General features: G+C 38.3%; 2 protein-coding genes and 1 long non-coding RNA gene across 8 annotated transcripts; 2 read left to right on the top strand and 1 right to left on the bottom strand.

Annotated features, from left to right (window-relative positions):
* Positions 1 to 371: 371 nt before the first annotated feature.
* exoc1 (exocyst complex component 1) lies at positions 372 to 10,445 on the bottom strand. Of its 5 annotated transcripts, XM_063892020.1 has the most exons (20): positions 10,382 to 10,445; positions 8,791 to 8,922; positions 8,579 to 8,709; positions 8,304 to 8,463; positions 7,964 to 7,981; positions 7,142 to 7,329; positions 6,760 to 6,987; positions 6,347 to 6,479; positions 6,048 to 6,157; positions 4,535 to 4,684; positions 4,201 to 4,309; positions 3,469 to 3,513; positions 2,947 to 3,110; positions 2,729 to 2,842; positions 2,389 to 2,468; positions 2,025 to 2,253; positions 1,753 to 1,936; positions 1,452 to 1,651; positions 1,111 to 1,305; positions 372 to 824 (listed from the first exon to the last, which is right to left on the bottom strand). In XM_063892020.1, the coding sequence occupies exons 2-20, from the start codon at positions 8,912 to 8,914 to the stop codon at positions 672 to 674; spliced, it is 2,715 nt and encodes a 904-aa protein (XP_063748090.1). In that variant the 5' UTR covers positions 8,915 to 8,922; positions 10,382 to 10,445; the 3' UTR covers positions 372 to 671. The 5 variants fall into 5 exon arrangements, with proteins under 5 accessions (XP_063748090.1, XP_063748089.1, XP_063748093.1 ...); XM_063892019.1 differs by lacking the exon at positions 10,382 to 10,445 and having other exon boundaries at positions 8,791 to 8,940; XM_063892023.1 differs by lacking the exons at positions 3,469 to 3,513; positions 10,382 to 10,445 and having other exon boundaries at positions 8,791 to 8,940.
* Positions 8,335 to 10,761, top strand: LOC134870025 (uncharacterized). Its single transcript, XR_010166487.1, has 3 exons — positions 8,335 to 8,538; positions 8,838 to 8,937; positions 10,395 to 10,761. It is a non-coding gene; the product is annotated as an uncharacterized LOC134870025 (long non-coding RNA).
* Positions 10,762 to 18,529: 7,768 nt separating this feature from the next.
* On the top strand, positions 18,530 to 22,639 carry nmu (neuromedin U). 2 transcript variants are annotated; one of them, XM_063892014.1, is made up of 8 exons: positions 18,530 to 18,752; positions 19,580 to 19,635; positions 19,720 to 19,767; positions 19,873 to 19,926; positions 20,120 to 20,149; positions 21,783 to 21,836; positions 21,930 to 21,973; positions 22,468 to 22,639. In XM_063892014.1, exons 1-7 carry the CDS (start codon positions 18,635 to 18,637, stop codon positions 21,963 to 21,965), a joined length of 396 nt encoding a protein of 131 aa, XP_063748084.1. In that variant the 5' UTR covers positions 18,530 to 18,634; the 3' UTR covers positions 21,966 to 21,973; positions 22,468 to 22,639. The 2 variants fall into 2 exon arrangements, with proteins under 2 accessions (XP_063748084.1, XP_063748083.1); XM_063892013.1 differs by having other exon boundaries at positions 19,720 to 19,926.
* The last annotated feature ends 3,434 nt before the right edge of the window (positions 22,640 to 26,073 follow it).

Below are 26,073 nucleotides of genomic sequence, written 5' to 3'. Positions count from 1 at the left end.
TATGACTATATATATATATATATATATAATCTTTAAAAAAAAAAACATCCAATAAAATGAATTTGCTGATAAATATTATTTTCATATTGTTATTTTTAATGGAAGAGGAAATCAGTAATGATTTAAGAATCTAAATAACAATTCTGCAGTAAACTACAACATGAAAATGAACACGGACGTACACTGGGACATCGTATAATTAAATACGCTAAATCTGCCCATCTATGCAATGGATGCATATTAGGTATGGCTTTGATGTTTAATCTTTAACTACTACAATACAATGGGAAAATTAACTGAGGTAACTAAAAGCATTGAATCCATTTCAAATGTCATGTGCACGACAGTAAAATAATAACAAATATTCGATATAGCATGGGTATGCAGCAGCAAATTTATTATGTACATATGGCATGATGAAACAATACAAATATAATAAACAATTAAGTATTTAAGAGAGGGTTGATGAATCTCAGAGGAACAGCACACTCACACACTGCAGAGAAATCTGCACGACTTTCCAATGCACAAATCCCTTTCATGAAAATACAGACACACACAAAGGAAATGTTTATCGATCAAAACAACAGTATAGTGTATGGGGAGTTAGTGACTAGCTAGTATATCATCACTCAATGTGAGGCAGTCATGAAAAGTGCAAAGCAGCTAGGCTAATGAGACTGAGCAATGCTGGAGAAGTACTCCAACATGTCCTGGATCGTGAACTCCATTGTGATTCCAGATCCAGGGTAGCATCTGCCGATCAGGTCTTCAAAGTGCTTGTACTGACGGATGAACTCGTCCTGCATGGAGTGCCACACCACCTGGTGGAGAAAATCATCAGGTACAACACTTCAGAAGCAGATCAACTTGATTATCCACACATCGAACTGTTAAAACAGTAGAATTACATACACATTTGGACATCTAATTATCCATAACGGATCACACAGAAACAACATTATCAATGAATCATTTCTGAAGTATTTGTGTTATTTTATGTATTTCCTCATTGATTTGTGTGCAGTTTTGAACACTTAATTACCATGAAGGATGTGACACCACTGACCAGCAAAGCAATTTCCCTTTATAAAACCTTTACTTTCTCACCTGTAGCAGACTTTCTTCTTCGCACAGATGTTTGTCCACCTTCTTGTAGAGGTTGTCAAGTCCCTTTTTCACCTCTTTGCCAGGATACTCTTTGATAACTTTGCGCAGCTCTTGTTTGTTGAAAGCCAGCTGGTAGCTCACCTCCTCCTCACGAACACCCTGAGCTACACGAGCCTCGACTCCTTCAAAGAAATGCTGCAGGAGATAAATTTAGCACAGTTTAGCAATGATGCATCAAATACAACCTCTTGGTAAATTGCTTACATCATGCATTTCAGTACTCAGTACTGTCCAGATGTAGAAATACCTTTGTGATAATTCAAAAAGGTATTTTGACTTACATTGAGTTTTTCTAGAGGCTGCCCCAGGGAGTTGATCACATAGGACTGCAGATGGTCAGTGTATTTGTGCTTGGCCTCTCGCCTCTCTGCCTCCAGGCAGGAGATCTTTAGGCGTGACAGTGTAGAGAAGATGTGGTGGAAATTCTCCATCATCACAACATCCCGTGGTGTTTTCTGGCTTTCATTGGCTACCTTCTCCACTAGAAAGACACACAATATTAAAAAGTTTGAATCAAGGCATCACCATAAAGAACCACATCATACATATATAGCCATTAGTTAGGGTGATCAGTGGTCTCACCGTTCACAAAGACAGCCCTGATCAGTTTGACGTAGGCTTTATCCAGGTCCCCTCGGCGCTCTGCATTACGGAAGATGGTTTCAGCTAGTTCAGCAAACTCTTCAAACCCGGCTACAAAAAGCAGGATGCCGACTTTGCTTTTCTTTGATATCTTCACCTCCTCCATTTGCCTGATCTGACCAGACTGTGAGAAAAATACGGATGGTATTAAATTCATAGCATAACATCTATGTATTAAGACCTTAACCATACTTTCAAAAGACTCTACTCACAATGCATTTGTCAAAGTTCCTCTTGACAGTGACCAACACGTTTCCCAAAGTCGTGCTGAGGTAAGAAGCCGGGTCAACATTCTCAGCCGTCCACACATGGTGACTCATCTTCACCAGCATGTAGAGAGAGTTGAAGCTGTCGATCTTATCGCCCAGAGCGATGAGACTGTTGAGCTCTGTCTCGATGCTCTGGAAGATCTTATTCATCATCAGCCGCACAAGGTCTTTCCTTGAATCACATATAAGAAGGGGACAACACAGCAGTTTGAGTTAATACACAAGTAAAACCATGAGAAGGTAGCAATTCATATGAAATATATATCATGTTTTTACCGGTGAAGATGGCGAACATGAAACTACTCACTCTGATGACAAAGACTGTCTGTGTTCAGCCTGGGGAGGAATTCTTGACGGTGTGCCTCCATCTGTTTCCTCGGTTTCAGGCTGGCAAAAACAGACATAAGACATGACAAACCAAGAAAAGAATCTGCTGAAACATAAATACAAATGATACTGCACCTGTTATTGCGGTATTATATCGTGCTTTATGGCCAAAACAAATTCAAATGCCACAACAGCCGAGCATAGCTACCAACACATAGTGAAGACTTAGACAATTTCATGTGTTATTAAAGACCAGACATCAGTAGGTGGTATGATGTATGACCCCCTTAGCAATTTCCAATATCTGATGACAGATTTACCTGAGCAAGAGGGGGTATAACGGTCGGGTGCTGCTGCAGCTTGAAGAACTTGCTGATGAAGTCTTGTTCCGCAAGACACAGAGGCTCCAGCTCACTGAGAACCTGCTCAAATATCTGCAGACGGAAAATACATTTGATCTCTTAATGCAGAACTAATGTGCTCACAAAGATTTCATTTATTGTTTTGATGAACACTGCTGAATATCTAGCTATGTCACCTTGTCAAACTTGGTCCTGTCGGCCACGTCGAGGTCGGAGGCGGACATGTTGCCCATGTCCAGCAGCGAGGAAGACTGGGAGCGCCGGCTGTTGGCGCCCTGCACCGTCAGCTTGTTCAGGCTGGAGGTAGAGCCTGTCAGTTTCCCAGAGCTGCCATGAAGGCCTAACATAGCACAACAAATATAGTGATCAATCAATGTCCTGTGTTCAGAGGTAGTCAAACTGGAGGATTATGAAAGTAAATCACGACACTTTTCAATAAATTGCATAGTAAATGATCAAATATAACATGCATGGTTCGCTTTTTTAGACATTTCACATAGAGTTCAGGATATGTGATACTGCATTGTGAAGATTTAGTACAACCCGATTCATGGACAGATCATGGTTGGCAGAGCATAAGGTGGATATAAATCTGGGTAGCAAAATGTTTTGAGCAAAAGATTCCTTTTAGTGCAGCTATGTAAGAAGCAGAGAGAGTCATTGACAGTGGAATAGAGCTATCCAAATGTCATACTTACTTTCTGTTTCCTGTTTGAGTGCACTCTCTTTCCGCGGAAGCGTAGCTGCAGCCAGTTAGAAAGGCAGGCATCAAAGACAGAGACAAGTTAGGCTTAAAACATGCAGCATGAGAAGGAGGGGGAAAGATGTTAGACGTGGTACAAAGTCACGTATATGCTGACGTGCACTGCAGTGGCTTAGGTACAGTATGCTTGTAGCTCAGACAAACTTTTGGAAAACAAATATTGTTGTTTTGAGAGAGCAAAGCTGACACAGAATGCAGAAAGCAGAGTACTACATTCCTGCCAAAACAAAAGCTCAACCAAGAGTCCTCTTGAGCATTTTTATGATCACAAGAGTAGAGAATTTAACATGTCAGGTCCTTTTAAAAAAGGGAAAAAAGAGATGTCACAAGAAGGTAAAACAAAAGGCAGGACTTCAGCACTTGGAAGCACACATTAGTTTGGAAAATGTGCTTCTGGTAACAGATGTGGTGCAGCAGAAATGGTAAAAGGAGGAAGCCTTTAATACAGGAACATTCCATTAACCTCTGTGAAAAAGAACAATGGTACATGGTACAATGGAATTCTCAAGATGCTGGGAAATTCTCATTGGACTTGAACTACGTGTTGCAAAAAAAGGTAGAAAGAGGCATACAGATATGACTTGAAAATCCTCATAAAACATTGACTGCAGAAGACAAACATGCTTCAGGTACACGCTGCAACAGGTCAGTGAGTCACAACTCTTACCGAATTTGCCCTTAGCCTCCTTGGTTGTACCCGCCATTTTTATCTTTGCCACCTCAAAGAAGTCTTTGATTTCTCGTTCATATAATCTGCTCATGTAGTCAACATAGGTCTATAAATAAAGGAGATGACATTTTTTTTAGAAACAAAACACCATATCTTGAGTATTCAGTTTTAAAAGCATACATCAACATTTTGGAACAACATCTATACGTATCTCAGGGATGACAATTATTGCATTGAGTGGTGTCAATCATCTTAAATAACTTTTGGCAATAAATTGCATAACTGCATTTTGACAAATCCTTTCAATATTTTGTCGGAGAACAGTACTGACCCTTGACAGGCCCTCATATTTCTCCCTGTGGGTGTTCTTCAGCCACTCCATGAGCTTGGAGTAGCGCAGCAGGTCCCTGTGGAGCGGGCTGTGTTTGGGCAGGCTCAGCTCTGCGGTGTGCTGCGACAGGGTGGAGCTCTGGTCATGGCCCTGTACAACAAGCAAAAAGAGACAATTAGAAATACATTCAATAAGTGTTGATGTAGACAAGCCTTATATTAAGTCCCATTCCATTTGTGCACACGCAAACACACTCAACAAATTATTTAATTTCCCTTTACAAACATCTGGTGACAGGATATGTGACCTCGGATTACAACAAAACCAGATGTTTTAGATCGATATGACCACTTATTCAGCTCAACTTTTTAGAGAGCTTCTTACTGCCATACTGACATTCCCCTCATTGTTGTTCATATTTTTCAGTAGCCGCTGCTTGTGCTACCAGACATGCACTCAGAGCAGACAGGCACAGGACTTTATGATATGAGACCTTTTGCAACAAAGCAAAGTTAGCACCCAAACACAAAAAGAGCCCTCAGCTGAGTGCAGACAGTTGATGGAGGAGGAGAAAGATGAGCGGGGCCTCTTCAGCTTTGAGATAAAATGAGACATGTTAAGTAGTTAGGAACATATCCCATGCAGAAAAAATAATAGGCTATGTTAGGCTATGGAAGAGGTGACGTCTCTGGGGTAATGACATGTAAGTTGGAGTGAGCTGTGGTCAAACATTAGCAAAGAGGGGGCGAGTGGGGGTTGCTGTGAAGGTACTCACTGGAAGCGACAGACAGGAAGACCTATAGAACTGAGGGATGGTCATTTTGAAGTGACTGAAGTGGTTGAACTGACACAGAGACAGAGAGCAGAGTGGGATGATTCAAAGTGAGCAACACGCAGAGACAAGAATAGGAGGGACACAACTGGAAGGAAACGACACGAAGCAGCCCAGGAAGAGAGTCACAGCTAAACAGGAAGTCAATGGTGGGGAGAGCGAAAAAGAGAGAGAGAGAGAGAGAGAGAGAGAGAGAGAGAGAGAGAGAGAGAGAGAGAGAAAAGCCTGGGACAGAACAGGAGGGACAGGCTGGTGCAACGCAAGTTGTGAGGTCGACAACATGTCGCCTTTTAAATCTGGAGGAAAAAATCCTGTCTTGCTCAAGTAAAATATCTCCGCCTGGAGGTGAAGAGTCATTTATTTTGTAGTCTCTGAAATTTCCCAAGCAAACAAAAACTAAAACAAAAGAACCATAACATTTTACAAAAGCCTGTTAAATTGCACAGCAAGTATTATCAGCAAAAAGTAAAAGTACTCATTCTGCACTATAGAGCTTATTGTAGCTATACAATACATTATAACTATTATTAATAGTGATTCAACAATATGTATGCAGCTTATAACTGTTATAGATGGTTTGGATAGACCCTGTTTATACTACTTTATCTTCTTAACTAACAAAAGCTACACTAAATGCTTTTAAACATGTTTTATCTCTTGTCAGTACAGTGTGTCTGTTACCTGGTGAACAAACACGTTGTTGAGGTGATTGGTGAGGCGGCGAGCGAAGGTGTCCCTCAGCTCAGCAAACAGGAGATTTTGCTGCGTAACAGCCATCAGTTTGTCGTGGCCTGTGGAGGGAAAGGAACACTTCATAAAGCCATTTACAGGCTGGGAAATAAATCAGCATGGAAGGAATCGACATCAACATCTGCTAGTTACAACACCGAAGATCATTTCACAAAATAAGTTGGAGAGTTTCTCACCAACAGTGATAGACAACCGATTGTGTTGATTTATAAGTGCAGGTGTAAACTAACCTGGTCTGAGGGCCACGTTCATGCACTGTGACAGAGCTTCAGAAGCGTTGATGCAGGCCTCGATGCCTTTGGGGGAGGTCAGGTCTCCCTCCTGCAACGCTCTGATGTGTCCCTTTGACAGGTCCATGTAGTTCTGCATGAGAAATGACATTCATTAAAACAATTACAATTAATTGAAGGGCATTTTTAACCCTACAAATGTAGCAAACATGATGTGTTTGCTACATTTGAGTTATTTAAGACCCATATTTGTTCGCTGTAGTTGTAATTCGTTATCTCAGGTAAAAATTATCAAAAAACCCTTAACCCAAATATCTACATATTCAAGGTGGTGAATACTTCCTGAGAGGCTCTCTGCTAACTTGCATCATATCAGCAATGGACTTTAATCACAGAATTCAAGTGTTCCTCACCACTAAGAACTGGATCTCATCCAGCAGTTTGACGTTGTTGGTGTTGCTGATCTGGATGAGGCGGTTGCTCTGTGAGATCTGGTCCATCTGCTCCTTGACACTCTGGAGCATCTCCTCGTAGCTGCTAAGCTTTCCCTCGATGGTGTCCACCTCACCCAGCGCCTCGTCCAGCAGCTGCATCAGGATATTCACCTGCTTCTCTGATGCCATGATGGACTGGATATTGGCCTTAAAGTAGAGAACAATGTAGAGGATGTTAATAACTTTATATCATTTCTTAAAAGTCAATGTTTCTGTCCAAGCACACCAGAAAAATATCATAATTAACCACAAGTCTGTTTATTCTTTACATCCCTTTTCAGTTTGCAGAAGCTTCACTCACCCCATCAAGAACCTGCAGCTCCCTGGAGAGCCGCTCAGCGAACGCCTCAGCATTGGAGACGGCGTACTCGCACATCTCCATCATGCTCTCAATGTCCTGCTCTTCACGGGTGCTCAGCTCCTGGTAGTCGTCCAGAGCGTCTTCATCGCCCCCGGCAACGCTCTGACTCTCACCACTCGGCACAGACTCTAATCCAACAAACAGAGACGTAAATGTATGCTTTATTTAAGATGAGCACGATGAAAAGTTGAAGATATACTATTATATATATATATATATATATATATCTTTCATCACATACGGTTTTACACACCTCTTGAAGAACAACTACAGACACAAATACAACCAGTGATGGTGAATGGCATTTTTAGAAGAGTCTTTAAATATGTTTTTAATTAATGGAACTCATTGATCAGCAGCTACTCACTTTCTCCTGGTATTGGAAGGAGTATACCTTCAATCTGAAATTGCTTCTATCATCTTAATGCACTTAAAACAACACTGATAGACCTTTGTTAATGAAAAAAAAAATACAGCAACTTAAGAGAACACGAGCAGAATCCAGTGCAGTTTTCTCTTAAGTTGAGTTCAATTAATCCTTTCATTTAAGGTGGAATGGACACAAAAAAAAAAAAACTAAGGGTGAAGTAAAAACATGACTCAGATGTGCGTTATGATTATGAAAAATGAAATCATGCAGATCCGTATTTAGTGTCTTATATTCACACAGAGAGATGTGAGAGTCTCTAATGAGAATGGTGGTTTAACGTAATGAGATAACAATGGAGAGGAGTGAGGAAGGGGAAGTTAAGTCCTACCAACCTTCCGCTTTAGGAAGTTCTGGCCAGAGAAAGTTTAAGAGAGAAAAGTGAGAATAAAGAAGAATTTAACACAGAAAGACATACCACAAACCAAGATACAAGATAGAGACGAGGTTGAATACTTTTCATAAACGTGCAATTAATAAATAAAACAAACCAAAGTCCAACAAAGATTCTGACTTCTGGGCTAAATTAGAATACCTCAGACAGGACCAATGCACACAAGGTATAACACTATTGGTTTAAGAAGAAGAGTCAAGCCTTAAGCAAATATAATCAAAGCATGAAAATAGGCATGCGCTCACAGGGTTGGCTACAGTAATAAGGGAGTGTTCCCTCACCTTCCAGCAGTTGAGAACTGACATTCACAAACTCCACCTTCTTCCTCAGGTATCGCTGGTTCAGCTTCCAAATGCAGGAGATGAAGGAGTTTTTCTCAGCTGTACTGCTGGCCACCCACCGGTACACCTTCTCAAAGTGAAGGTCAAACTCAGGATTTTCCTAAACAAAAAAGGAAAAAGCAAGCATATGATCAATAAATGAGGGGAAAAGGATACAGAATGAGAGCTGAACAAGGTAATGGGTGGAAAAAGCAGAGATACATTATTTCTCCGACCTTGCTTGCATCTTTGGCATCTACTTCTGCCAGATCCCGGAGCTCCCATGTCTGCTGTCGTTTGTAGAAGTCCCCTTTGTCGGATTTCTTCACCTTAACCACCTTAACCTGGACAGGCCTCTCTGTCGTAACTGGAAAGAAAAAAAAGCATCATCATTTAGAAATGTTTACTTTATAAACTTAGTTGTCATTTAGAACTGTGTGTTTCATACCTGTCGCACACAAGAAGCAGTTCTTCTTTTTCTTCCCTGCCTTGCAGACGTTAACAATGCCCAGGAGACGCTCATCGTTGGGTGTGAAGATGTCCCTCTGGAGAGCATGCTTGATGGCTGTCATGGTGGATGCTGTCATACAGAAAGGTATTGGGTATTTTATTATTTTGAACAAAAGGAACACACATCCATAATACACACATAAACACTTCACAACGCTGAAGTTACGGGTAGCTTCAGATTCAGCAGTTAAGGGAAAAGTTAAGGGAAACTTAACTTACATTGCTATGCTACAGTAAAAATCCTTATTTCTTTCACCTCTTACTGTTGGGAAAGTGTGTTAACACATTTTTGGTAAAGCCTTAATGCTTTTTGAAAGCCATTTTCAAATGTCTTAATCCTAAATTCTATTTGTGAAGTTGCAAAAAGTGGAGTTTGTTCACATCTATTCTAGATCAAAATCTAGGCTTGTTAAATCTTGACTAGATTTAACCAAAGACTCTTTAAGACACTGTTATAGGTTTGGCCAAATCTAGACCTGACTTAAGTAATAAATGAGGTACTTGTATTTAACTTGAGTATTTTCACAATAGGCATTATCACACTTTTAGTCCACTACATTTTGTAGGCAAATGTTGTACTTTTTACTCTACTACATTTATTTTACATATTTAGTTATTTTGCTTATTTAGGTTATTAACAAAACAATATAAATCAACACTCATTATAATATATTATTATAGGATAAGCTACCTAGAAGTGTATAAAGTAATTAACATAAACCCATGTTTACCAAGTGCAACGTCGAAGTGATTTGGTACTTGAAGTATTTTGCTTACAATGCTAATGCTTTTTTATTCTTACTTAAATACAATTATGACGGTAGGACTTTCACTTGTAACTGAGTATTTTTACACTGTAGTATTTCTACTTTTACTTAAGTAAATCATTACTTACTTACAGAGTACTTCTTCCACCTCTGTTATTTTTCTATCTGGATGTATAAAGTAACCAAAGCCATTTAATGACCAATACAGATATGTTATTGTCATTTGGGCGTAGAGCTAGTCCTGCATTATCAGAAGAGACACATCCCGGGACTCGGGTAATACAAAAACATTTAAAATAACATATTCTTAATAACAAGCACATATCATAACTGTGGTTTGCTTTGCAACTATGTATAAATGTCATGTTATAATATTATTTTCAGATGTTATCATACATCAAGCCCTTCTTACGGTTAGCTTACAGGCTACTAGAGGCTCTTGATCTTACACTATGCGATTTAACAGTGCAGACCGGTCAGAAAACAGCTCAACGAAATACGTTTAGGAAGTCAGCTATCTTCTGGAGATAAAAACCAACAAGACCTTGTTGTCCTCTGTCCCTGTTAGCTTGCAGGCTGCTAACCTCCCTGCTAGCTTGAGAGAGCTAGCTACTGTTAGCATCATTTACGCCTGTTACACAGCACAGGAATGCGGTTGTGACCATATAAGCGACATAATAAACTCGGTATTCATTCAATAAAAATGTATTATATCTTTATTTTTGACGGGTAACGTGAAATAGATTTATAATAAGCGATTACCTTGTTTTTTCAGCCCACCAGCCCTCTGCAAAGCACCGCCCTCTCTTCCTGGTTCACAGGCGGAGCGGTCATGTGACAGTCACAGTGTCAACATCCACTGATCCACCCACAGAGGCAATAACCATACAGTTTACTATGGCAAAAACACATTAAACAACCTCATTATGATTTCTGCAAAGTTTTACACTCATACATTTTCATGTTCTGAGAAAAGTATGCAAACTATACTTAGAGAAAAACATATTTGATTAATGTATCTATTGTGTATGCATGTATATTATATGTATACAAACAATTGTATATTGATCCCTTTTATCATCTCTTTTTTGCCCTTTCAACAAAACATTTGATATGCTAAATAAAGAATACTGTATCCTGTTGATTGACCTTCTCATGAGTTTTTACTGAGGGATTAGTTTAGAGTTGAGGCTTTGAATTATGCCTTGTCCTGTCACATTCATTAGAATCAGCTGACTTTTCCTCCATGTAATTGAATAACCAACATAATTGTAAACTTACTTTTACAGTGCGAGCTGCAAGCTGGGTGCCATAAGGATGCATATAACATACTGACAGTGGAAGGAGGAAAGTCAGTTGCTGTATCTCTGTTGCGGCATTAATATCTACTGTCAATAACAAGAATATTAGTACGTTCCTTATTGTACAGTGCTGCATGGTGTACAAATATTATATTTAAAATCTTTATGGAACAACAAGGTTGAAAATAAATAAGCGCTTAAACCACATTTTAGAATTAGAGTAACAGGTCATTGGTTTAACATAAGCATGTATAAATAAATACATTTGGATTTGGACTTTTGGAGGAAAATAAATATGGATAGCAATGTGCAACACAAAAAGTTAGTTATAAATGCACGCCAACTCTGTAGACTCTTGTGTTTTTTGGTGTTTTGAAGATAGAAGGTAGGTTTACATTTTTAACATGTGCTAATTTAGATTACACCTCTAAATGCCATGTTGCACATATACAATACATGATCTTTTTAAGACACCAGATGGCATTGTTATTCCATAAAATATTTCTAACATCTGACTTCTTTGTGTGTTGTGTTCTTACACTTCTCATGTTTTATTGTAATAATAAAAGTGATAGCTATCTACAGGACAGCGGAAGCCCATAGAGGCTACTGAAAATGAATGTCTGCCCAGTGAATCAGACGTCTGATGAAGAAAAAAAGGCACAGATTAACAAATGATCTGCACACAAAGCCTTGGGGTAGCCTAAGCTGTCAGTTATTGTGCAAAAAGACACGACTTTATTTCCCAGCTGGTGAATGAGACATTATCTGTCATCAACAGACACATTGGTTAACTGCTGCTTGTGATAAAAGTTTCCAAACACATGACATACAGTAATATCTTCTCTAAATATAAAACATCTACACAATTTTTCAAGTAAGGTACATAGCATCAGTGGAGAGTGTTTGAAATCGCATTGCAGGTCCCTGTGGTGTCTGATAGCAGCTGCCGTCATATTCCTGTTTGTGTCACAATTCATTTCCTTGGTCATCACTGTCTTTCCTCCATTGGTGGGAATAGACATGTTGTGATTATAGCTCATGAATATGCTAAGTAGACATGTTGAGTTGTGTCAATCAATATAGATATTGCGTGAATCTGGTAATAAACTAACAATATTATATTTTGCCTTCAGGAGATGTTGTAGGAATTTAAATTGGCCCAGCCAATAAAGGTCCTATAGGTTCTTATAAGAAAGACATTTGAATGGATAATCACTACAACATATATAAGTTATATATTCCCAAGTTTTTTTACAGGAAAAATCAGTTTGAAAATGTATTTCTTTATTAAAAGCTCAACAATTTATCCCTAAATTACTAAATTGGCCTTACGCATGTATTTTCAGTTCAATGAAAGTATTTCAACAATTTTCTGCATGTTATACAATTAAAACTTAAATATTTCTTGTGTTCAGACTATTACGTCAATAAAAATAATATCATTTTCCAGCCCAACATGTGTATACCACACGTGTTCATCCACACACATTTAAAAAAAACAGATACAAACACACTCTCTCTCACAAAGACACAAAGGCACGCTCTCTCTCTAACCCACAGACACACACAAACATATACACACACACAAACATATACACACACACACACACACACACACACACACACACACACACACACACACACACACACACACACACACACACACACACACACACACACACACACACACACACACACACAAAGACACACTGCCATTATCTTACTTCAACATTTATGTTTTGCCATGTGTTTTCCAGTAGACGTGATTCTGAGTCACCCACAGTTTCTGCTATTCTGGCACTTACTGTCTATACTTTTTGTGAATGTCAAAGGTCTGTAGTCAGTGCTGACGTTTATGTTCGTACAACACATTAATATGGGCACAAAAAAAAAAATCTGCAGATTAACGGCAAAGCGTGAATGACATATGAAGATACTAATTGCAGGTGTTCCGACTGAATGAACTTTTTGTGTCAGGAGGGCACTACGCTGTGAGGGAGCCCCAGTGACATGTATGGCAGATGTGACTTGCAAACAAAAGGGGGTTTTTCACACCGGAGGGACAGCATCAGGGGAATTTGATTACATCTGTGTAATCTACATTTGACATTAACACTGGTGATTAAAGGCTGATAGCATTTTCTGTTTGGGTTTGAAATTAGAAACATTTGAGTTGATATCTAGATGGCATTTATGGCAGCCCTTTAAGAAGGCATCATCAGGGTTGTTTTAGATTCATATCTGTTGCACTGTCAGCATGGCAAAAATAAACACAGGAATTAATAAATCTGCATATGTCTTTGCTGACTTGAGAGAGTACTCTAACATCTTTGACTTATGGTGAGGTCATCCCATTTGATATCTGGAGCCTTTGAAACAGTCAACAGTAAAAACAAAACCTCTTCACAATGACTTTAGTGTCCTTCTGCCGCTGTTATGGTATTTCCTCTTGACTCCTATGATGTGTCTTGCACAGTGGTACAGTACATTATAGTCATTCCTGACAGCATCAACACAAGCAAACACCAACACAGTGGTGGGCAGCTGGGTGAAAACTTTATGTGAACGCTCGGCTTGCTTCGGTAACCTCATCCCAAGGTAAGGCCTTCCATTACTGCCAAATTATACACACAAAGAACAACACACAAGCCTTCCAAACTGCAGTAAGCATGAACGCCGCTATTACACAAGCAGCGCTGAGTGTAAAGCTCTTTGCTTGTTAGGAGGGTCGATCATGTGTGTGATTTTGTTTTAAAGTAATCATGTCATTTGAAGTGTGCGCATTTATGTACATGAGTGCTCTTGCAGGAGTGCTTTCCTTTCTGTTTTTAGCAGGGGTAGAGTTAGGTAAGGATTAGGGAGAGTGCAGGAAATAAACACAGATGACAATTATTAATGAATGAAGACCAAAATTAATAGCAAATGTCGATGGCTGTTTGCAAAATCAAAGCGAAATGGCTTGAAATTAGCTGAGAATAAAGTCTGATCTAAAAAAAAAAAAGAAATAAAGTTGAACTGCCTCGGCTGTTTATTGATTCAGTTGACATTAAGAAAAATGTTCACTTATTATATTTATCTCCATTCCACAATGTAAATAATGAATTCAGTTCCAACATTTTACCGTGTGAAAACTTGCTCCGTAAAGTTGGATAACCAGCCAGGTAAACAGGCCTCAGACCCTCAGAGGTGTCTAAATGCTCCTGGTTCACCATGAGGCATTAGTTTATGACAATTTAATGACTTGTTGGTTTTAAAAAACTTGCAGGTGGGATGAAAGGATCTTTGTCAAACATGTTCATTTTCTACAGTTTTCATAAAAGTATGTGTAGGAGGTTTTTTTACTGCATGCTTGCCTACATTTAGCAAGAGTCCGCCTTCACAGGAAATTGTAATTGTGCTGGGATATAATCTAATGTTATATTGTATAGTGATAATACAATGATTCTTACAGGGAAACATCACAAGTCAGGATTGCACAGTTACTCATGCAATATAATTCAAAATGGATTCCTGTTACAATCTGCAAAGTTTATAAAAGTTACACATTATTATCTAGAGATTTAAAGCAGCTTCCATAATGATCAGATTCCAAACAATGATCTCCTTTGCGTTTATGTTACCCAATAGCTTCATGATTTAAGTCATTGGGTAATTCCTTATTATTAACAGGGACTATTATACTTCCAAGTTCTGGTTTTGTTTGCATCCTTCATTTAATGCACAAGATGGAAACATAATTAAGAAATGGATGTAGGATGTTGCCACATGAGCCAAATGATGTTCACAACAATTGGTTGTCATGATTTATACAATTTGGAAAAACAATAAACTCAGAGGCTTGTCTTGTTTTATAAGATTAAGTAATGGTCTTTGCTGGAGGATGTGACTTGGTAATAGGATACTCTCCCTGCTAATGTTCCTTTGGTTTCCAAACATTATCATCAGTCAAAGGATGCAGATAACCATGTCTGTAATTTATGACACTGGACCCAGTTTTTGAAGCAAAAGTTTGACCTTCGGTCTGTCCTATAGCTCAGTGGGTAGAGCAGGCAGCCATATACTGCAACGTATACTCCCCATGCGGTGGACCCAGGTTTGAATCCGGCCTGAGTCCCTTTGCCGTGCGTCTTCCCCTCTGTCTCCCTACTTCTCATCTGCACTATATTAAAGGCACTGCTTGCCCAAAAAAATCTTTAAAAAAACAAAAAAGTTTGACCTTTGACTTCTTGTGAGTTTGATGAGAATTGGCCATCCCATCTGTCATTTAAACTGCTAGCATTACGTTAACCTAGCTTAGCACAATTACTTAAAATAGGAGTAAACAGCAAGCACGGTGTAAACTATGAATTCACATTTTTACAGTAACATTTTTGAATAGATTAATCAAACAGTGTGCAAATTAGTGAGTTTTAAAGGTTTGTTAAGCAGATTTTGTTACTTTTGGACAGAGCCAGGTTGTCGAACCGCAAAAAAAAATCAAAGCCTCATATTAATTGTTTTCTGAATCTGTCTTTAGACATATCTTACAATTGAAATACAATAATGACTTTAATCTGAGTTGTTGCATCAAGGTGTGTGAATCATGACAGTAACCTTCCCTCAATGCCTTTGGGTTTCCCCTCAAACAATCCAATTAGAGCAGTGCATGCAAATGCCAGTCACCCTCATATTAAAAGAAAACTCTTCAAAGGTCATGACATTTCAGTATTTCTAAATAATGTTGGACCAAGGGGAGCTCTCTCTAGAGCTTTTAAGAGACAAGAAAAACATCAGTCACTAGATGTATAAATGATACGTAGGGCCACACACAGAATCCAAGCATTGGCTACGTCATTTCCATGCATTATGAGGCATTCTGTAGACTCAATGTGAACGCTTCAAATACATCTGACATATAAGGATTGAGATATCTCCTGGATGATGGTTTACATGAAGGCCTATATCTGATGAATTAAAGATATTTGTGCTACAACTAGCCACAGCCATGCCAACATTGAAAATGCAACACGATTTGTGAAGTTTTTTGTAGTTTTTCTCATTGACAGGTCTAATGAAGGAAGTTGCCATTCGTAAGAGCATGTAAAAAGATGTTTAAGGGTGTTCTAGTATCTATTCGAAGCTTCCTTTGGGAGTGGAGATGATGACAGTGCATGTGTGAGCAGTAAATACACAAGGAAATACTTTTGTTTCATATCTCACAGTTTAAGTTATTTATTATCATAGATTATTGTGACCATTTTGATCAGTCATCAGTCTTGTTTTGATGTGTTATATATCACAACCTAAAAGGGCCTTAACAATTCGACTGCACTGCAAAAACAATAGGCAATAACTTCCTTTCCTCTTGCTTAATGCACTGATCTCCACTGTTGAGCCTTTATTCACAATAATAAAGAAAAGTGGGAGATTATAGAGGATAGAAAGATTAGTGTAGGAGGATGACATGGGTGTGGATGAGTGTGATGACTCCCAGGAATTGCTTGATTATCAATGCACTCCACTTGTGTTACTCAGATTTCAAAAGACAAAGCAAAATTGTTAAGTCAAGTTTGTTTTCACAAAAACGGTTTTAAACAGTTTAAAATCTATCATATGTGCAGTAATAGAATATGATGTTTTTGCTTTCAATGCAGATAATAAAGAAGATAAATCAAGATTATCTTTTGAAACATGATTTAGTTGTGCACAACAACAAAATATGCCTATCCAGGACTACAGTGTAATGCATCACATATTTTTCTGGGTACAGAGTCCTCATGGAATATCTACCCGTAAAATCTTTAGCTGAATAAAGCATCAGGGGTTATTATTGTATTATGTATTTTGCTTCTAGGTTTGGTTTTTTTGGTCTGGTTCAGATCTAAATTAATTATAGTGCCTGGTAATATCTAAACCCTCACACAGGCAGCTTCGCACAAAGACCAACACATTACCTGACTTTTATGAGCAAATGTAGATAAATAATGATCCATAATGAGTGTCTCAAATAAGGAGGGTGATTTAAATTGGCATTATAGTCTGAATGCATAAAACATGGAAAAAAGTTAAAATTGATGTCACATTTCATGGAATAATAATCGTTAATTCGTCATTTTCATGATCTGAAATAATAATTATAAGTTGAAAACATTCATACAAAAAATAAAGTTATTTTTTTCTAAAGTAAGAGCATGATTCAAATTAAAAGACACATTTAGGTTTCTGTTATTTACATGTAATCTCCTGGTTTGGTAAGGGTAAATAAACCATGGCTATCAGAAACATCAATCCATTATTGTGTCATCATTTCTCATGCATTGAACAAATACGCCACCATGGTGGATGACAGCGTATTGATGAAATATTTTTTATATTATTTTGAAATTGAATCTGAATTTGAAGAATCCAAGTTCTAAAAGATTTGCATTTCACCTTGATCATTATGGCTCGAACGTGAAATAATATAACATAAAAGGTTCCCGGCACAGGTGAGGTAAATCCAATAACACTTATGACAACAATACAAAAAATCACAGCCCATTCAAGCTCTGATTCAAATAAGAATAATTATTGTCCTTAAGAGGAGCAAAAACGTTCCCAGATCTTTGCACATCTCTTTTGTCTTGCTGTCTCCATGCTTTGTTGATGTCCTGTAATAATATACTTTAAATAGTCATGCTGTTGAATGGTGCTGTATAAATAAACTGTCCTTGCCTTACCATAGACAATAAAGAAAGTACAATTCAATCTTAAATTCTGGCTTTGATTGGTATGTTTGCATGATTTCCCACACGTTTGCTGCATGTCAGCTCATAGTAACAGTATTAATGACAGCAGGGCATCTTAGAGTAACATATAAGTGTATGGTTGTTGCCCACATACTGTATGCTCTTTACCATTACAACTTAATCAGAAAAATAGGGCTTCAGTGTGAATCAGAGTCAAAATTGCCCTACAAGATAAGTATGGCATGTATAGCTGCTTTTCTGACATGAATGGAAATAGCCTTAAATAACATCCAAACACTGAAATACAATACAACAAAACAAACCACAGCAACAAAGTCTTGTATGAACATCTCTCACAGATTCAACCACAGTGTAACCATCATAAAAAGGGAGTATTAGGTAAATATACATTATATTTAATATAATGGAATTGTGTTCCTTGATCAGCAAAACAAAACAATGAAAAAGTGAACATAAGGTGTAAACAACAGGTAGTCCTAAAAGCAAGGAACAAGCATAACAAACACACAATTCAATACCACACATTGCAAATATATATATATATGTAAGTACAAATAGTGTAAACATAAGTAATGTAAGTAAATTAGATGTTAAAAATTAAACAACAGAAAGCATTTTCCATGAGGATGCTTATTTAGTATTGTTTTATTTTTACATATTTAATTGATCCTTTTTTATGGTCACAGGATACTTTACTTTGAATGTTCTATCTCTTCATCGCCGCTCACAGCTCCCTGAAGCTTTTACGTTCAGCCAACCTGTTGATCAAATCTTATAACTTTTTACGCGCGAGGGGGCTCCAATGACGCAGCCAAGAGTCAGCGCGTGAGGGGTGTGTGTGACCCGAGCCTTCATATTTCTCTGACGTGAGATAGAAACTTTCAGAAGAGCAAGAAGTCAAGCGCACATAACCAGAAAAATAGACACCAAAGGCCACAGAGAGAGCAAGAGAGAGAGAGAGAGAGAGAGAGAGAAAGAGGGAGATGAGGACCTTCCAGAGCCAGAGCCGGAGCGGAGCCTCCAGCAGCCCGCACAGCCTCAGCAGCACGGCCAGCGGCACCCTCACAGCCCTGCTAATACTCACCATCCCAGTATGCACATGTAAGTCATTTATTTGATCTTCTTTATTTTACTATCTATTTATCTATCTATCTATCTATCTATCTATCTATCTATCTATCTATCTATCTATCTATCTATCTATCTATCTATCTATCTATCTATCATTTCATTCGGTGTATAATTATTTACCCACTCAAATGTAAATTAGGAATTTTGTAATAACATTTTGTTATTGGAAAATTAACAATTACTAAATAATCAAATATATGGTTAATAAGAAGTTATAATATGTTTGTGTTATATTGATATATTTCTATACCAAATACCTGTTTTTAAATAGCTGTTTTGGTTTTCAAACCATTGCTGTTGTTGTTTGTCCAAAACCCAAAGATATTTAGTCTAACATAGTATACAATGGAGACTGTTTTGCATGAAAAATAAATGATATATATATAGATAGACATATTTTTAGACATTGTTTGTATATTTAAGTATATTAAGATGGGCTTTAACGGTGACTTCATGATGTCAAAGATGCATTAATATAAATATACACTTTTTAGATTCTACATCAGTTTTGGCGCAGTGATGCTGTGCTGTAGACTTATCTTCTTACATCAACATGTTGGACTTTAACTCTCTCGCATCTTCTAGAGTAAAGCTTTTACCACTGCTAACAGACATTGACTGCAATCATGTCAAAGCAGAAAATGAGATAAGAGATTCTGTAGATCATTTCACCAAAGCAAAGGGCTGTATCTCTCTTACTGTCAGATGTAAATGGAGTGTACTGTGTAAGGATCACACAGCAGTTTTACTTTAATTTTGATAACTGTGTATTTTTGTTTTGCTGTGTAAAACTGAAGGTGCTCCAGCAGAACTTCAGCAAGCCATAACAGATCAGAGGCAGCTACTCAGCCAGGTACGCGGCATCGTTTTATTCTTTCTATCTTCTTTATCCTTGCTGTCTGCGAGCCTGTCCATCATCCTCTGTGATGCTCCACAGATAGACGCTGTGTGCTCATCCTACCTCTCTGCAGACCTGAAGATTTTGGTGATTCTGTTTTGCTTGTTCTTGTGTTCTTTTTTACATGTATATTACAAGGTTAAAGTACTTATTTATTATATTTTAACAGCCACTTTCTCTTTCTGGAATCAGGAATCTGATGTCTTAGAAGAACTCTGTGTCTTGATGCTGTTTCGGAAGTCAAAGGTACTGAACACTTCATTATCTTTTATTAAGGACAGTACGTCACTATACTTGCAAAAAAGTATTATTATTGAAGAGATTCAATACAAAATGGCACATTGAAACAGTGATAGTCCATAGTGTTGGCTAAAGATAATACAGCACAAGGATTTACAGAGTGACATCAACTAAAATACACATTTTGTGTTTTTTTCAGGAGATGAAAGTGCAAGAAAAAAGTAAAAGGGTATGTAAACCTATATGTTATCTTTTATTATTTTCCTTAAAATGGTTAGACTAGAACAACAAAGCAATAAACCTATACTGACACATTTGTGTCGGCTTGTTTTGTGTTTCATGTCATGCACTGTATGTGCAGTTTTCATTTCATTACTGTAGAAAACAAGGCCCTGCCTTGTCAGAGGGTGCGGTAAGTACGGTAAAAGAAAAATCCCAACCATTGCAGTATGTTGCTTGACTTAGGAAAGTTTCAGGAGGTACACATTAACCTCTAAAGCACCAATGCATGCAGACAAAAACTGCAACATGGATATGGCCACATAAACTGTCCTCATATACACAGCTATATAGTTAAATCTTCTCACATGTTCTGGGCTCTGCATGTCAGACTGCATGTTTAGTTAAATAAGGTTTGTATACCTCTGGTGTTCACAATGGACAACAGAAATGTCAATCAGGAAGCAAGGGAATATAGCAGTTGTTTACTATCAAATTCAGTGTTTAAGTTCCCTAATGATTAAGGTAATTAGATATATTATGTACATTTTGCCAATTAAAAAGTATCCTTCTTGTCAGTAGAATCTAAAAAAGGTCTCTAGTTGTGTAATGAAATCAAAGATGATGCACAAAAATGTTTTAAAAAGGTATGATTATTTACATGCATTGTTATCATTTTTCTTTGTGCACATCTAGATAAAAAACATCCCAGGATACACATTGACTTGCCACAAACCATATTTCTTATATGAAATATGAATCCATTTTGTGTTCTGCTGCTCCATGGCTGGTTTGCGAATAATGCAGAATGTGATGCTGAGGCTGCATTGGCAAGCATTTTGTATGTTTGCACTTTTGAGTTGCATGTTTTCCTGTGTTTACTGGAGATAAAACAGAGATATCTCTTAGCCTCTGTCAACTCCATACGGAGCTGTCTGGCTCTATCTGTGTTTGTGCGTTTGTCAGATCCCTCTGTTGCACCCTCTCCTGCGTCTAGTTTCTCAACTTCATACCAGAAGAGAGAGAGGATTCTCAATGCACGTATGTACCACCCACGTCAGTTCACTTACCTTTGCTTTTTTTTATTTAGTCACTGATCAATAAAACAATTTTGATTATGAGCACACAAAAGAAAATATGCAAATAGTACTTCAGACTTCTTAATAGGTTCCTTGTTTGAAAACATAGAAAGATCAGATCAATAGAAATGATAAAATTGCAACATCCACATTGGAAGTGCATTGTACTTGTATAACAAATAAAACAAAATGAAATGGTTTGTTTTCCCCTTCCTGCTTACAAGTCAATAATGCTGTGTAATGGTGGGCAGCTATACTCAACCTATGTACGACCACAGTCAACATTAGTTGTTCTTTCCCAAGCCGTGAGCAATTATGGTCTAAAATTAGAGCATGTGATAGAAGAACTTATTCCTCATTGCTATCAAGCGCTGACATTCACCAATCGGACACACATGAAATGCGAGTGAGAAATGCGGACAGTGTTTGTTTTGGATGTGAATGTTTTATGTGTGACTTTGACGTTGTAGGTGGAGGCAATTTGAGGTAATATGGAAAACAATGCCAAATAAGTTAAAGTTAAACTAATTCCAGTTCAATTCTGTGGGTTTTGTGTTTATACAGGGTGAAGCCCAGGGACCTGGAGGAATCCAGAGCAGAGGTTACTTTCTCTATCGGGTATGAACTTGTTTATGTCAGGAAATAAAAAATAAAAAAACAAATTCCCAAAGGATAATATGATGTAATTCAATCAAATGTTGCCATTCGCAGCCACGAAATGGAAGACGATCATTGGAGTATGAGTAAAATGAAAGGTAATACAAATTCTTTTTGGCAACAAAATCAACCATAAATGCAGACTGATGTTACAATGACATCTGAACACTTAAAATAAATAAGCTTAGTGTGACAATGATAATGACATAGTTTAAAACAGATAACTTCCCTGTGTGCATGGTTAATAAAGGTGCGATTTAGTCTATGTAAAGGACAGCACTGCATTATCCAGTTTTACTCTCTCCCATCCACCAGTAGCTAATATAAAGTAGCCACTTTACTGGCTTTTTAGGGGAGGGGATCTCGCCCGGGGTGTAATTCCATGTAGAACCGCCACTGTTTGTGCCACCTTCCCACCCACTAATTTTCAGACAGTCCGTAATTGCCATTGAAATCCTGGTATAATCTCAATGGCAGCAGTGATCCGATTATACCTAGAGGCTGCTAACACTATGTGTATATTATGTGACTACAATACTTGGGGAGTGTGTTTTTCTTGTAATCTAACCATGTGTTTTAATGTCTGTTAAAGTCTGAAGCATATTGTACAGAGACAACAATGACCAGAGACACGAGCTGCTGCACCACAACTGAGAGATCCAGACCTTACCCAAAGCCCTCCGCCACTGCTGTATAGTGATGTCTGAATTTACACCAAGAAAATAAATAAAATACTATTAATTTGTCCAGATAATTGTGTTACATGTGTCATTTGCATTAAAACTGCTACAATGTCGTCAGGTGTTGTTGTGTACCATGTCTGTTACATATTATGAATGTTTCACTGCATTTGTGCAACAGGAACTGTAGCCTTTGCATAAATGAATGCAGATACATGCATACAAACGCTTGTCCTTCATGATAATGCCTATAAGGTAAGGACTTTTCTTTCTCCTTGCAAAATTAAATGATAAAGCTTTTTACATTTGTTATTTTCTATACTGAATATGTTATACTTTAATAAACAGTAGATGTCATTATTTGTTTACCACTTAAAATCCAAGGCAAATTCATTTATATTGAAATGTAAGACAAGCTTCACATGAACAGTTGTATTTGACCATCTTGTTAGATGTAACATATTTTCCTTATCTCTTTATAAACTGTAATGTATCACATTAACCGGCATGATACGAAGATGAGGCCAGTAAGGGGTGGATTTGTTTAGGCAATGCTGAGTTATAAGTAGATTTCTCAAGTTATCAGTTATACAATATTAAAACAGTAAACCAAACACCACACTGCGTATGAACATTTTACAGAACAGACACATTTTGCTGTGTCGCAATGCCCCCTCTAGGTGGAGTTATTGCATTTCAAGCCATAAATGTTGGTTTTGCCACAAACAACAATGAATATGAGTGTTTTTATACTTCATTTAAATTCCTTTGAGAGCCTTTTTTTTTTAACAGAATGAGCTACTCTCTAAAATATCACAGGTCCTCTGGCCAACTCAGTAAAAAAAAAACAACGCTGCAAAACTTCATGTTGGACTTGATTCAACAAATTGTTTCCATAAGTAATCATGTTCCTTATATGACCTTAAAAGGTAAGATTGTTGACTGAAACATATAGTCCCAACTGGTAATAGAAGTACATGCCTGCCAATTTGGTATCGTTACAGGGGGATAAGATCACTATTAAAACACAAAGGTGGTAAGCAAAACCTGGGGTCCAATCTGGAAAGAATAAACGTACAACACAACATAGCATACTTTGTAACAGATAATGAGGGATTTTTACATTTGCATTGTATGTGCCACTTTTTACATTGACTGCTAAAATAACGACATCCTTTTAATCTCTTCCTGCGCCCATGTGGTCAAAAATAGTACTGCCGTTTTAGCTACTTATCCTGTTGCCATGGTGATGAGCATCACGCTGGAGATGAGGAAGATACAAAAACAATATGACGGCCGGCCGATAACCCACAGCAGAGGCGTCACTAGGTTTTAAGGACAAGGAGGTCTTAGCCCCAAGGAAATGCACAAGATGTGAGCGAACGTAGCGCGGGAGCACAACATTTCACAAACAGCTAGCAAAGACTGAGAAATTATTTATTAGTTGTTATTTATTAGTATTTATTATCAGTCTGTTTTTTTTAATACAATACAACAACAATTAACATTAACAAGAAAAAAAAATGGCTACAATTGCAAGTTACTTGACGGGTGGAAGCATCAAAGAATGCCGTCTGTTTTTAAGGGTGGCAAATCGGTCTATCACTCTGTTGTGACTCAGATGCTGAAGCTCGGCTTTTTCAATTGACATGCCTGCAAGACTGTGAAGTCTTTTTTGACCCATTGTTTGACGCAGCCAGGAGTGCAGCCGACGCAGTGCACTAAAGGACCTTTCACATTAGCAGCTGCTTACAGGCACTGTTAGGGCAACTTTGATGGTTGCCTTCAGAGAGGGAAACATGTCTGAATCAAACAGGTTGTGCACAGACAATATATCTTCAGGTGAACATCCAGCCTCTGTTTTCCGGGTAGGAAGTTTCTGGCCGCCAGAACCTCCTCTGTTTTCAGCTCAATGCTGTAGTGTTTTGCAAGTTCATTCAAGTGTGATTCACACAAGAAGGTCTCACATTTAGGAATGCATGCCTGGATGGATTTTAGTAGCCCTGCATCTACACTGCAAAATCTTTGCTTAAGCTCGCCAACCATCCTGTCCACACAAGGGAAAAGTAACTCTCTTTCAAATGTGTCTGAGTTGTTCAGTTCAGTGCGTGAACCTGCTGTTGCCTCCAGCACAAAATCCTCCATTCTCCTCTGTTTAAGCCTAGTGTTGGCACCTGGTTGTGGGATACTGTGGGTGTAGCACAGGGCTTTGGTTCTCTCATATAGCTCTGTGACAAATGCATCTGTGCGTTTGCCCCTTAAGTGTGTCACACACTGCTTGTTTGCAGATCAAAGCTTCTGCCAGGTCTAAAGTCTGTTTCTGAAGGTGCTTGTGAAGTCCTTCGGTTACAGACAGAAGTGACTGAAACATCAGTAGTGCGTAGACTGCTGAGAACTTATAGAGCTTTGCTCTGAGACCAACAGCGATGGGGGATTGAATGGCAGAAAGGCACTCCAAAATGGCAGGCATTGTCTCAAGAACTGCATTGATCGATCGCAACTGACATGCCCCGTGAGTATTTGAAAGTTGCACAAGTTCAGTTGTTGTCAACCCAAGCCTTGTCTGAGCCTCCATGAACTTATGATGATTCACTAGGGAGGTGAAGAAAGAGTACACACACTTCAACAAGCCGAAAAGCTCCACAGCCTCAGGGATGGCCTTGCAAGTACGGCACAACACCAGGTTAAGTTCATGAGCATAACAATGCACATAAATAGCTTCAGGATGGAGCCTTCCAAAATGTGCTTGTACACCTCCAGTGGACCCACTCATGACGGCTGCACCATCATATGTTTGTGCTACACACTTAAGCTCTGCAAGACCATTGTTTTGGATCTGCTGCTGCAGCTCATTTGCAATGGACTGGGCATCAAATGATTTTATCTCTGCAACTGCTAGGAAACATTATTTCACTGCCCCCTCTGACACATACCTGACACAAACAGCTAACTGCTCTGATTTTTCATCCCTTGCCTCATCTGCCATGATGGCATAGATTTTGGACTTAGTCATTTCAGACACAATGACACTAGCAACTTCCTGGGCACAACAGTCAATCATCTCATTCTGGGATGTTAGTGAGATATACTGAGCATTTGATTGGGGATTATGTTTTTGAAGAAAAGGATCAAATTCTTTCAAAAGCTCCATGCACACAAGAAAATTCCCTCTGTTTGTGCCGTCTCTACCTTCATCATGGCCACGAAAAGGGAGTCCTTGTCTCCCTATAGAAGTGACTGCAATGATTCGCTTGAGATACTCTCTTCTCTCTACTATCTCACTCACACTTGCAGATCATCTGTGCAACGTTTCCCTGTTTGCTAGTTGCCTGGCAGCTTTTCCATACAACAACACTGTCCTTATGTGTTTGTGCCATCTCATGCTTGCCAAAGATGACTAAAGCTTTCTTCCAGTTCTTGCAAACACTACTGACCAAACTGTCATGTTTGATGTGTTTGCCAAATACTCTACATGGGAAGCAGAAAGCGATATTCTGGTTGACTGAACATTCTAACCA

Source organism: Eleginops maclovinus, chromosome 9 (genome assembly GCF_036324505.1).
Source record: "Eleginops maclovinus isolate JMC-PN-2008 ecotype Puerto Natales chromosome 9, JC_Emac_rtc_rv5, whole genome shotgun sequence".
Taxonomy (NCBI): Eukaryota; Metazoa; Chordata; class Actinopteri; order Perciformes; family Eleginopidae; genus Eleginops; species Eleginops maclovinus.
The sequence above is the reverse complement of the archived record's forward strand: the minus strand, read 5'-3'. Positions and strand labels throughout refer to the sequence as shown.